Source organism: Halictus rubicundus, chromosome 9, assembly GCF_050948215.1.
Source record: "Halictus rubicundus isolate RS-2024b chromosome 9, iyHalRubi1_principal, whole genome shotgun sequence".
In the NCBI taxonomy this organism is placed as follows: domain Eukaryota; kingdom Metazoa; phylum Arthropoda; class Insecta; order Hymenoptera; family Halictidae; genus Halictus; species Halictus rubicundus.
The window spans coordinates 7,517,044-7,530,958 of NC_135157.1; the positions used below are offsets into that span (position 1 = coordinate 7,517,044).

Here is a 13,915-nt window from a genome sequence, read left to right on the forward strand (position 1 = left end):
GATCCGCAGTCTGGCCGAACAATTACATCGTACTAATCAGTAGTAATAAATAATTTGTACTAAAATGATAAACATTAATGCTATAAGGCGTTTAAGTAGCTAATGTCTTTAAAAAAACTGCTGTATGTTCTGAATGGTTTTAAAGTTGTATAAGTTGGTTTTTCAGATCAGTTTGTATATAACATCGCTTTTTCACTTTTCTTGAAATTTGAAGATTTAAAGTCGTCTCGTGACAACGAGATTTATATTCAATTTTCATTACAATAGTTCGTATTAGACGTTTTTTTTAAGTATTCTATTTGCACGGGTTCCTCTAAAACCAATCAATCGCAAAAGCAGAGAATTAAATGTATTTATTTGTTTTCTTACATTAAATTTTCGAGAACAAATTAAATTTGGAATTCTCTTCCGAAATAAAAATAATACATGTTCTTAACAAAGAGACTTTTCTAATTCTTCGTAGAAAAATGAGCATTAACCTAAATTGGTTAACACAGACATAACGAGACATAATTAATGCAACCTAACCAACCCGAACCCGAACAACGCAAACTAACTTGGATCTAGCACGATGTAATTAACGCAAACTAAGTAACCCAAACTTAATGTAACTAGCGTAGTCTAGCTAATCCAAAGCCAGGTTAACAAAATTGGTAAGCAAGTTGCGGATCTTCATGCAAAATAAAAATGTTCTACGTTAATTTCAACAAACAGAACCCAAGTAAAAATTTCTTTATTTAATCATTCTAACAACTTGAAGATAATAGTTCGATATTCTTCAGTTCATTTAATCTTTCTACTGTTTTAACCGTGGGATGGTATCGTGGGGTCTTTCGCGACCCTAGCTACATACACGGATTTTCTATACATTTTCTTTAACTTGTGTTGTACATTTGCATTTTGCAGTCTGATACTACAGTGACTTTTATTATTACTGTTTTCCTGAACTATTGATATTTGCAAGTATACATTTAGCAACAATGTACGCAACATTACCCTGAAATGGATGGTAAATATGCGTTTGATAAAAACTTGTTTCATATCATCTGAGTATAATGATTTTTTTTTATTGCGATAGGAGCGATACTCGGTCTCAAAGGTTTAAAACAATAAATTGTTAAATGAAAGCAGTAACACCTAGCAAACACTGACTTCCACTGACTTGACATTGATATTTGCAAGTATACGTACAGCAACACTGTATGAAACATTACACAATAAATAATTCGGACAATTTGATCTTGCGTAAAGCCCGCAGTCTAGAAATGACCAATTAGATTCACGGCGAAGTACCATCATCCAAACATGTCCAATCAGCATCCCCAGTCGTTTCGACGCACGGAGCCTCTTTCGGGAGCAAACTTTCCTGCCCATTCGATCTCGGAGTCCATCATAAATCTAAATCCCGGGGCAGGACAATTTCAAAAGAAGAAGCAGGTCGGCAAAAGAACGGCACCGTGGCCCGAACTCCGGTGTGGATCGTCGCAGCTTTTGTGCGGGCTCGATAGCCCGTGCCGGGCAAACAAGCCTACGGGACACAAAACAGGGTCTACGATGCGGAAGCGAGTCCGGGGTTCCCGTCCAATGGACTTTCCTCCATCCGTTCACGGGATGTCGAGCACCGTCATTACGTCGTATGCAGACGAGCCGGCCGTAGGAACACCGTGGGAGATAGAATAGAAACACAGACGGAGGCCAAGGAATAGGTACGCAAAGGAGACGAGCCGAACGGAAGGATTTTCGGATGCAAATTTTATTCCGTTTCTTTCCCGAGCGGCCGCACCTTCCGCCTCCACCGAAAGAATCGTCTTCCTCCCATCCAGTCAGCCTTTCTTCCCCGCCGGCTTTTTCTGTCCTTCCGACTTGCCAGTTCCTTTAACCCCCGCGCGACTCCCTTTTTCGATCCCGCAGGATCCTTCACGCGTCGCCGGGCCAATCCGACGGAGTTATCGCGAACTGTTTTTCGCTAACCGGGGCTCGCGGATCCTTGTCGCTGCGGGGGAAAAAACCGCGACACCGCTAGCAGCTAATGAATTCCGATGGGTAACCCGCCCATCTCCGGATCCCGAGACACCGACGGATACGTCCGGGATCAAGAAAGATTTCCGATCCTCGACCCGCCCGCTGGGACCAACGAAACGACTCTGTCTTCCGGAGACAATCGTCGATCCTGGAAAATAAGTGGAACCGAGGCAGAACCGAGGATCTTTCGGGGAACCAGCTGGGCCAGCTGTGTATCTCGTTAAACTGTACTGTCTACTAGATGTCCCGTTCACTGAAAGACTATTTTCGGCGGAATTTGAGGTGAAAAATTGCCGACTGCACACTCCCGAGAGCCTCCGATGGACGATTGTTCCGGAAGTTGATGGAATATTTTTCTTTGGTAATTAGCACATCAGTGAAGAGATTCACAGAATTTGTGAATGTCGGCGCTTCGTTCTTTACAATTGGTGCAGGCTATTTTTATTTTGCAAGATCCACTGGTAATTTCATTTAAGGAGAATGCTGTTGTTTATTTTTAGTGGTTGTGAAAAGTATTTATCTTTATCACATGGCTGGTTTGGAATATCTCGTCAAATTGGTGATCTAGATAATGAAAAATCAAGGAGCATTCGTATATTGATCTTGGTACCAATTAATACAGATTAAAATGTCTGGAACTACTACATTAAATAATATAAAGTATCTACATGTATATATTTGAAGGAATTATCGATTAGAGAGAAAATATATATAAAATTTTTAGAAAAAATATAAATGTATTGATATTTCGTAAAGAATATAATTAAAGCATATCGTGCATTATTTGTAATTTATTTGAAAGCCAAAGGATATGAAGCGAAATCTTTAAATGTCATAATCCTAAATGAACATCAGCTAATGTACCAACCCAAAATTGCAACTTTTTCAAGGTATGATTTAATCAAATGCAAAATGTCTGCGGGTTTGTGTGGGAGTAAATCAAGAATTTCTGTTGAAATTCATTGTAGATCAAAATAGCAAATTTATAGGACATGTAATTAAATATAACTTGACTAATGCGTCTACGCATTGTTTACTAATACCACTTGTAAACATTTATCCATTGCGCAGTATTATTTACCATTCACCGGTGCTATTGTCTAGTTATAAATTGATGTGAATTCATTACTGACAATAGGCAACATTATACCACTGTCAATGTTTACTGACATTAACATATATCGATTTGCTAATTACAATTGCGACCAATCACCTACTTCTCTTTCTCAGCAATTTCATTTTATATTTTTAATTATCTTTTGCTTCCTCTTTTCAACACGTGATAAAGTAAAATTCATTTAGTTATAAAATTGTTATCTTATTTAGAACCATAAATTCTATATGAAATTAATTTTGTACAAATTCAATATCAAAATTTAAATTTTCTTAATCATTTTAATTATGTCTCACTAATTTGATTTCATCGCAAACACTGATGTAAATTCATTCTCATTTACACGCAGCAAGAACAACGAACCCCTGCAAACAAAAGTATCAAAGAGAAACGGGCACATGACGAAATCGAATACACACCAAGAGAATTCTACGTTTTTCTCTTTTTCAAAGCGGTGCCTTTGGAGGACCATTTCAAAAAAATTCAAAAACGCTCGACACGAAACTCGTTCCAGCAAACAGCGACCATATTCGATTCCTTTCGCATGCGACGAAAAAAAAACAACTCGTAACTGCTTTTCCAAAAGTCAATCAGAAATCGACTTTTGAAACGTATCGGATTCTATACTGGTAATGGAATTGAACTTAACCGATTTTAGCCATTTCTGTGACAAATAAAAATGAACAAATCGTTCGAAAAATACGCATGCTTTCCATATAACGTACCTAAGTTCTTCAGTAAACCTAGTATTCAACAAGAGAGAATTTAAATCCCGCACTGGCCAATTTGAGGGTGATTCAGGTTTTACATAGAAGTTATTTTGCAAGTGATTAAAAACCACTGTTGCGGGAAAATTTTCGTGGAATGGCCAGAAAGAGATTATCTTCGAAATTCGTTATCAGCGAATCCTTCGTCTAGGTTGACCCAGTTGCATTCCGATCCGAATTTATTCCTATCTGACCCGTTTTTCAAGTTCGCCGCTCCTTCCCGTAATCGTTATTACATCGTCCCAGTGTGCGGTATAATGTCGCCTGCCCCGGCCACCATTTAAAGCGGTCGCTGTTTATCTAAAATTTATTCCGCCGGTGTATTAGCGGAAAATTTATTCGAGCTCGTAATTCACCATCCGGTCTTTCCTGTTTGCAATAAATCTCGGCTTCGTTGAAATGTTAATCGAACAAGTCGCCCCTTCTAAAAGGCGCGCGACTCACTTTCCCGTTACACGATTTATTCTGCTCGTGTTCTCCGGCACGCTCGGAGCAAAGACGCGACAAAAATGTTGTTCGCGAGACAACGTTGACGACAACGGCTTCAACGAACTATCATAGGCGACGCGTCGCTGTTCTGGAACGCTCGACAGCGGCTTCGGTCTTGGAGAATTGGTTCCTCCGAGAACCAATTTTCAGCGCGCACGGTTTTGTAAATTGTGGTCCATACATACAGCTGCGAGGCGCCTGTGTTATTTGAACTAACAAATTATTCGCTAATGTAGTCGACTGCGTTGCAATTTGCGATGTAACATTTGTGAATCGAGCGTTGGCGTTGAGAGTCATTGGCAGTGCTCATTCCTTAGACAGCTATTTCATTTTGAAGGCCAGTATGAGGAAGGTCTGCTCCATTACGTGGTCTTGTTAGATATTGTTTCAGACCACAATTATGTTGATATTATATTGATTCTTGTTTAAATTGAAAAATATTCACAATTGGTGAATCATAGGTGCTTCTCTCGAGTTAAATATTGTTTAACGCTTGTAAATAAAATTGACTTGGAAAGTCTTTTCTGTTTCTTTCTCTCTTTTATCAGGTGGCTCATAAAGCGATTGACAGATTGTGAAAATTTAGGAACACAGGCAGCAAATTCTGCACATTGTCTCCTAATTTGAGTACTCTAAGGGCAATGGTTCCTACAGAAGTTTCTAGTCAAGTACTGTTGCAACAACGCGGTTTACGGACGCGTGTAATTCGATCGCTTCCGCGCTCGCTCCCCGCTAACGATCGTTCATTGCTGATAATTGGAGAGTAATGCGAACAGATATCACTCCCTGGTTGTGTAAGTTATAAGAGCTCGTATTAGCAGGACAAGCAGTTAGTATTATTTATGTTAAACTAGTGAAATTACATGTATTGACCATTTATAAATCGAATAAAGCGAGGAATATGGAGCGAACGAAAATTAATTGAAATTCAGTGAAATCTGTAACAGGAGGCATGTAATCAACGTGTTCTAAGTGAACAAGGTGTTAATACATATTCGTCCGATTCGTAATTTCTAACTGTAGATATATTAGTTTTCAAGCAGCTTTTCGTCCGACGCACGTAAATCAAGTTCGCAAATGCATAAATGTGCACCATTAGCAAATTGAATCGTATGTTAAATATGAAATATTTCAATTTCCGGTTTGTATGTGAAGTACTGAAAATCCGAAATGAAGTAGATTTTTGCTAGATTAAAACTTCTGCGAAAACAGTAGACGAGTAATGTAATGGGTTTTATTTTATGACATTTTCATAAAATATAATGTTTACCTACTTTTCTGAATTATAAATTAGTTCTGCTATTAAATGTGTAACGAATTAGTATAAAAGAAGTGCAACTGATACATGCAGAAACAGAGCTAGTATTTTTAGAAAATGATTTTCTGTTGGTCTGAAATATCCAGGATAACGTGCCGTTCCGTTGCGTGATTTCCATTAGCGAAAATCTCGTCTTCATTCCACGTGGTACGGATTTGCGAAGGTCAGTTTCGTCGAACGGCGGAACGTGCAATGTAATTTTCTGCAAGCGGCCACGTGATCGGCTATTCAAAGCGTTCGATCCGAAACTTCCATTATAGGTTCCAGAACATGCATACCGCAATATCTTACAACCTCAATACAGGGCGTAACACTTGTTTCTGACGGCTTTACGAGCGTCTTCGTATTCTATAGCTATACATCAGATGCTACACGAGGCCGACCTAGCATCGTCGAGACGCTACACGGAAAACAGAGATGCCTGCTTCCCGCTTGAACAGTGTCGAACTTTGCCGTCACGTGCCCGCTAAATCGCGGCGCGGAAGAATACCTCAACAACACAAACTAAATTATTGAAAATAGATCAATTTTAGTATATCACTGGAAAATCGTGTTTGCGGATTTTTCTGTCGAGACAAACACTCACGTTTTCTTTGCCTACCAGATTAAAGTCGTTGAAATTATTTTCTCGGAAAAATTATTACCTAAGGTACAGAGGAACAGCATTAAATTGTAGTATATATTCTCGTTTATGTTAATTTTGTTACTACTTCGAAGTAAGTTTTTAATAAATTCCAATTTTACTTCATCCTTGTAAATATACGAATTGGAAATGTGTGTGAGTGTTCAAAATGAACACCCAGTATATTTTAAAAATTACGTAATTCTTGAATAAACAAAACTGGACACGTTAAAAGACTTTCAGCATCTTCAGAAATTATTATCGCATTGCACAGTTGCAGTGTTTCTATGAACCTCTAGTATGTCTGACCACTGACGTGCCTATACTACTTACTATCCCTTCCAGCACTGCAGGTGCAATCCTGTTCAATTTTATAAGTTCCTATTCGTTTCATATACCATTTAATAAACAATTCTGACCACTACCTTAGAGTTCACAAAACTGCAAGAAATTTTGACATTTTTATCAAGTGGACGATTCATCTTCTACTACTTTGAAAAGCCAGATTTGAATTGTATACTGGAGTACGAAATTAATTTAAGAATATATTCGAAGTCCCAGCAGTAAGCTGAAACGTTCAAATTGTTAGCGGAAGTTAAACCAGCGTTAGGCGAGGCGAAATTTCATTCATCGCATAGCATTCCAACGCCGCCATAATGTAGAGTGGATTAAAGTTATACGGGCGACTAATTATTTCTTGTCCTTAGGCTAGAACCGGATTGTTTAGCGTTTATGTCTTTGTCGTGCGTGCTGTCGTTCTTGCTTCTATGGCACGGGCGTACGTGTTTGCACATAGTACGGAAACTTGTTGTCTAGAACCTCTTGGGTGGAATACCTGGGAGTTTCGAACGAATACCTGAAGCTAGGCGTACGAATCCGCGGGAACAGGTGTGGTAGAACGAGCTTAAACTATGAAAATCAAAAAAGAATTAATATTAGAGCATCAGCATTTGTTTCGCTGCGTACCTTCATTGTTAAAATGATTTATCGAAAAAGGACCCAGTTCGCTAACAACACACAAAATTCGCAAATCATTTACTCCATACAAACCAAATTTTGTGCACACGCTACTCGTGCGTTTTCGGTGTTCAGGTATTTTAATTTGCTGAGCCGCGATCTAATAATTCCCACCACAGGGCGAAGCTCCGGCAGCTCTCGCACTCGGTAAGCGTTTCAGTCGTTGGAAAATCTCGCGTGTGCAAATCGTGGTGGATCTAGGGATCGCGCAAAAAAAAAGAAAATTGTTTGTCCGTACGCAGCAGGAACAGCGCAACGTCAGATCAAACACGCGGAGTGTTGTACCCGCAACGGGAGCGCGTGAGGTATGTTTGCGATGTCGTTTGCCTATCTATCAACGCGTGTGGCTGCACAAATTTGCAAGCCATGATGCAACGAATCGGCGCCGCCGCTCCGCCCCCAGCCTCTTCACGCTTTCTCTCCGAGCGTTCATTAATAACGAAGCGGTAATTAAAATTCTATATTCGACGCAGCGGAGCCGATGCAATATTCACGCGCGGGTCTCCCGTGATTTCGTTCTACGTCTAGGATCGCGGAACACATGTGCGACCGAAACGACGACCCCGACGCCGTCGCCGGCGCTAATTACACCATCGGTTTCTTTGTATTTTTAATTTCTGCCCCGGAGAATCGCGGAAGAAAATGTATTCGGGTCGCTTTTCCTGGATCCTACGGTTTCCGGCCGTGCACTCGCGACGGTTCCGCGCGACTATCCGGTTAAAAAATTCATTGTCTTCTACCGGAGGATTTCCAGCTAACCGTGTTACCGTTGAATATCCTAGAAAGCAAATGAACTGCAAACGCTCCGACTTTTTGACGCCGGTTTTATCGGACCACGCGGCTCTGAATAATGAAATGTTTGTTTGCCGGGAACGATCTTCGGCGAATGGATTTTTGTGTTTCTTCTAATCCTGGAAACGCTCGAGCGAAACTCGTTTCAGCTTTTTCGTTTTCCGGCTACGTTTGGAGTACATTATCTTTTTAATTAAGGAAATGAAAGCTCAGCGAAGTTGACTTTTGTTTTGATCATTCGTGTGCCAAGAGAAGGAAAGTCCGGACTATTCGGACGAGCTCGAGCTTTCTGTGACGACTTAAGTTAACAGTGTGTTTGGTTTTTATGCATTTATAGTGGTTACTGTTGTAACAAGAAGAATGGGCATTTTTGAGTTTTTCAAAATCCCAATTGAATTTCTGAAATCATTTCAGAAAGACATATACAGGGTGTCTCAGAAACGTTATATTTCGTTGAAAAGTGTGATTCCTAAGGTTGTTTGAAATAATCTTTTGCTTTACTGAATATTTTCGTATAGGAAAAAGTGTCTCAAATAACCTTAGGTATCACTCTCTTCAACGAAATGTAACATTTTTGGGGACACCCTGTATATTTGTATAAAATCCTAGTCTAATTTAATTCGGCTTATTTTTCTCGTTGTCAGAGTGGTCAATAAACATAGTACACCCAACTAAATCGCTGATACTCAATTTTTGAATGATACAAATTTTAATCCTCATCCAACGTCATAACTAAAAGTTGGAATTTCTACACTTAATTACTAATATGCGTATATTCATTGAATCCAAATTAATGAATATTAAATTGATGAATATTACTCGACGGTGATATAATTCATTATAAAATATAAGAGAGAGCAGAGAAAAATTGTCCGTGTGTTGAGAAGTTGAATGAAGTTTTTAATGTCGTGGCTACTTCGTGAATTAGAATTACTGTTTTACATTTGTTTCGAATGCCTGGCTCGTCGACGCGATTTCTATGGGAAAGCAATTGAGACTGTCTATCAGTGACGTTTCCTAGACGTCTGTCGAGGATTAACGTGGATTACTCTGTGTACAGGATATCGGCGAGAACACTCACCACCTTGCGGCCATCACGATGCTAGGAACGTGCTTGATGACCGATGCGGTCAGGATCGTCGACAGTTAGTGATGAGGAGGAGCAAGTTGTCGGCGTGCCGATGGCCCAGGTCACCAGTAACATGCCGGTTCTCGTGCACAGACCAGCGCCAGGCTCCCTTCGAGGACTTCTAATCGGCGCTTTTCTTCTCTCGTCCTTGACATGGTGTCACTGCTATGACTTAGGTAAGCCGAGACCTCTATTTACTCTGCCAAATCGATCCACGAGCAATCCCGGTCTTTCAACGCCAACTTACCACGCAAAGTATTATAACAGGCTTATTTTTAAAGGAAAGTAGTTGAACAGTACTGTAGAGCCTCGATTATCCAAACTAATTGGAAGAGTTGCTTTTGTTAGTTACAATGCTAGATCAAGTATCTACTAACTTGTGTAATCAGTCTTGTGGTATATTTTAAATTTAGCTATTTACATCTAAAGCGTGTTAAGATACTAGTGAATTCAGATATCAGAGGTTCGGATAATCGAGGCTCCACCGTAATCATTTTTACATCCCTTCATAAATCTACAGTGAATGTTCCCTTAACCACCTATGCCAGTATTCAGGTACCTAGATTCGATTGGTTTTTAAATTTTTCTTGTTAAATATTTATTTTTTTTTATCCTGTTGTTGGTAAATAGTTTTTAGAAATAAAATGAAACAAATCCGTGTATGTGTCCCATTGAAAAATTCTGAAAATAATATTGAATCCAAAAAATAGATAGCTCCTCCTGTCTCGCAAGATAATAACAGTTTAGAAGTTCAGACACAAAATAAAATTTTAATTGTACTTCTATCGAGGTCTCTCTCGATTCTGCCTTATTCTACTTAGCATATTCAGTGAGCATATAGTAAGTGCACATAGTCTGCAGTTCAGTCGTAACAGTTAAAACTAGGGGACACGCAAATGTCGATCGTTCCACGAAGCACTAGAATAGCAACCGTGTTCTAATCGTAAAAGAAGTACTTCACCCACTATCCTCGAGAACTTCAATTTCTCCTTTGTCATGGTCTAACTAGACTAGGCGAACGGAGCTGGTATCGTTTCTCCGCAACTCTCGGCGGTGCTCGAATCTTCGGCGACACGAACGGAAACCGGGATTGAAAGTTCCGTCCAGAATCAATATCACTGAGCAAACAGCGCAACTACACGTTCGATCTGTCGACGATGAAACAAAGCGCACGACCTGGCCCGGTCCAGGGAAAAAATGTTCCGTAGTCACTGGATGAAAGATTCACCTATAACTTACTCGTTTGGACATCGTACTGCAGCAGGTGTCCTAGATGGTGGCCGGTACGGGCCTGGCAAAAATGCTACAGTGAGATCATCGATGATGATCGACGAAAATTGGTCAACACAAAATTTGATCGTCCATAAAATCCATAGTTATTACTGCAAGCAATTTTCTCATTTAATTTAAATTTATCACCTGAAATATTTCTGTTGCATTTAAAATATCTTAAAAATATTCTTTGTTAAAATTATGTAGCAGATAAATAAGAAAGTTCCTGCTATTTTATCAGTGAAGATAAATTATGAAAAAGAATATTCATTCCCGACTTTCTTACTTTAAGCTAAAATATAAATATTAAAATTACTTCAAAACGAAGGTCTAGGACCGGTCGAATAAAATTCTGCGAGTGCTGATTAGACTCGCTGAATCCGCCATCGTTCTAAATCACCGGGAAAAAAATTCGCGAGGCGTTAGACACGATAAAGCGTTCACGGCGTTCGATCGCGTTCGGTAGCACGTCCGATTCGGTTGGGCGCGACATCGTTATAATTGTATATTACCTGGGGCAAAATAGCGAGCGGGCCGGGGCTTTTCGGGCGCCGTGTTTGCATCGGAGCGTCGCGTGCACAACAGAAAAAAAAATTTAAATTTTACAGCTCGAGTTTCGTTGTCGTGGCCGGGGCCGCGTTTTGCGCTCTCCGCTCGGATCGTATCAAGGGAAGAGAAATCCGCGCGGAATCCCCCGAGGCGGTGTATGCGACTCGGCGTGGTGTGCCGAGTCACCCCCGCATGTCCCGTCGACCAACCACTACCCCCACCCACCCTTCTTCCTCGTGTGTGTGTGCGTGTTTATACACGCCAGAACAAAGGGAGGGGCAAAAAAGTTTGAGAATAATTTTTCTCCGCTTTAGCATCCGGTGATATTACGGCGGAAGGCAATGGGAAAGACAAAACTAAAGTAAATTCATTTTCGTGGAATAGTCGCCGCACAAATGGAACAATATTTTTCCTTCGTTTCGCCTTTTCCACCTTCATCTGGCGAAACGACCCGCGCGAACCGCGAGTTACGTGACGCCGGGTACACGGACCCGTCCCGTGTCGGCCACGATGGTCACCTTGAAACCATGGGGACAGATTTCATTGACAGCGTCTCGGCCGACAAAAATTTTCTGAGCATTGCTATAACTCGTGCACTGTACGTTCGGGCTGGTTTAAAAGTAGTTTTAGGGTGTCTCAGAACGGTACAAACGGGCGTGCATTGATTCTATTTACAAAAATAGGTACAAAGGAATCAGTATACATTTTTTCGGTTTTCGCTTTGTTTTTGAGAAAACCGTGTTTGAAGCGAAAAACTGTTTTCTTTTATTTTATCGTGGTGTACTCGTATCCTAAGATTGAAATGATTCCTGAGGGACGTCTAGTAAGAATTTTTCGGATCAAAGGAGGCAAAAATAGGGTCATACTTTACCTTGGAAAACCAGAAATTTTTAACGTTTTAAAATGTAGTCCTATACAAACCAAAACAGAAAATCCAAGTTTGAATCCTAGGAGATCCCTAGTTCAAAAGTTATACGTGTGTAAAGATTTTCAGCGTTTTTGACAGGTAAGAGCGCCGCCATGTTCTTAACGAGCGGAGCCGCTTGTGCAAGACTTGCACTTTTATTTAATGCTCTCCCGTTTATTTCCAAAAGAATTACAAAGGCCGAACCGCGGGTGAACCGCTCACTATTCTCATTCTGTATCTTCTCACACTTTGAGCTCTGACAGGGGTGTCCTAAATGCAGATAACGACCTCAAAACAAAAATCTATTACCCGTATAATAATATAGAAATATGCTTTCCCGAGTCTTAGAATAGTGTTCGCTGAACGTCCGGGGGGAAGGGAGGGCGCAACAGCCTAGTGCAGCGATTTCGCAACCAAGTTCACACCAGGTGAATTTCGCTGCTCGCCAGGCAGGGAGTCGACCGACTGCGCGAAGTTTAATTGAAAATTACGTCGGAGCGGGTCCCGAATACGCGCGATAAGGCCGTCGTTGCGGCAAATCCTTCGATTTCGGGTTTCGATTTGCTCGCGCAGCCGGAGAATCGTAGGCGGGCGTTTTGCATCTCGGCCGTGAAATCCCGTTCGTGGAATTACCGTGTGCGCGTCGAATGGAAGTTGCGAGAAACGGGGAATGGGGTGGTGGCGAAGGGGTTACGGGGGTTGAAAGGAAGTTCGCTTAACCGGAAAATTTTTGGCCGTATGGCGAACACCTGCGCGATGTCTGTCGCGGGCTCGCCGAGGTAGTTGTCGTCGACGGTCGGGCCGTGTCCGTGTGTTGCGACTTCGATAATTACGGGCACGGTTCATCTCGGCCGCAGTTTGCCCCAGTAATGGATGCTGCATAAAGAGGTACAGCTGCTATTCTGCGAAAGCGGGGATCGAAGTTGCGCCGCAGCCAGGATGGCGACAGTTCTAAGGATTGAATTACAAAGAGAACTAGGCCGGTACCTATCCGGCGAAGTACAGTCTGTGCAGCGGACCCCCTCCCTCCCTCCCGCCCTATCCGTAGACGGGGCATGCACATTGGCAGTCCGTGGAACAATGGCGAGCATGTCGCGCGGCAAATGTTTTATTCCAGTGAGCAATTATGTCAGTGTACTTAGAGTTTCGCTGCGCGATGCTCGACGATCCGGCGAGCGACAACTTCCGTCTACAACGCGACGCGACGCGACGCGACGCGACGCTACGAGCCCGGGCCCAGGACATTTATCTTGCATCGAATTTGTCTAGCTCGCCGACTATTCGTCTTGATTACCAGCACCGAGAGTTGCGTGACTCTGCGTGCCTAATGGATGGAATCTATCCATCATACTGCTCGGTTGTCGCGGAATCTGTTTTCGACCATTTTCATCATACACTCCAGCGCAAAAAGGTATTAAGAATCACAGAATTTTTGTATCCATTTTACCGTTGCAACCGACATTCTCTATTTTTATTCACATACACCCCATAAATTAGTTTAAACTATTATAGCTTCGTGTAAAAAAAAATACATACTGACATATCGTTGTATCATCGCACGTCCTAACACGTACTCTTCAAAAAATTGTGCAGCGATTTTTGAGCAGTCACTTTGAAGGAATAGATTCGTTCTTTAAATCTATGTTAGATCTAGGCTTGAAAAAAATTGTTCCGTTCTAAAAATAAATGAAGCAAGTTAAATTAAAATGACTGGTACATGTTCGAAATTGTCCAACTAAAAGCACACAATATATGGACACACAACGATAAGGGTGCGTGTCCATTTGAGAGTAAAACTGTCTCGGGTTACCCTCGAGAGTCAAATTCGTCAGTGTTTTATTCTGCACGAAAGGAATAGCGCTCTCAATGGCGTGTACACTGACGAATTTGTCTCTCGAGAGTAACTCGCGACAGTTT

General features: G+C 41.3%; 1 protein-coding gene across 2 annotated transcripts in view; it reads left to right on the forward strand.

Moving 5' to 3' along the window:
- Positions 1-13,915, forward strand: part of Ddr (discoidin domain-containing receptor 2) — a 307,075-nt gene that overhangs the window by 156,031 nt on the left and 137,129 nt on the right. For both annotated transcript variants that reach the window (XM_076793322.1, XM_076793321.1), the window contains one exon: positions 9,202-9,446. In XM_076793322.1, coding sequence (XP_076649437.1) covers positions 9,266-9,446 — 181 coding nt within the window. In that variant the 5' untranslated portion in view covers positions 9,202-9,265. The remainder of the gene's footprint in view (positions 1-9,201; positions 9,447-13,915) is intronic.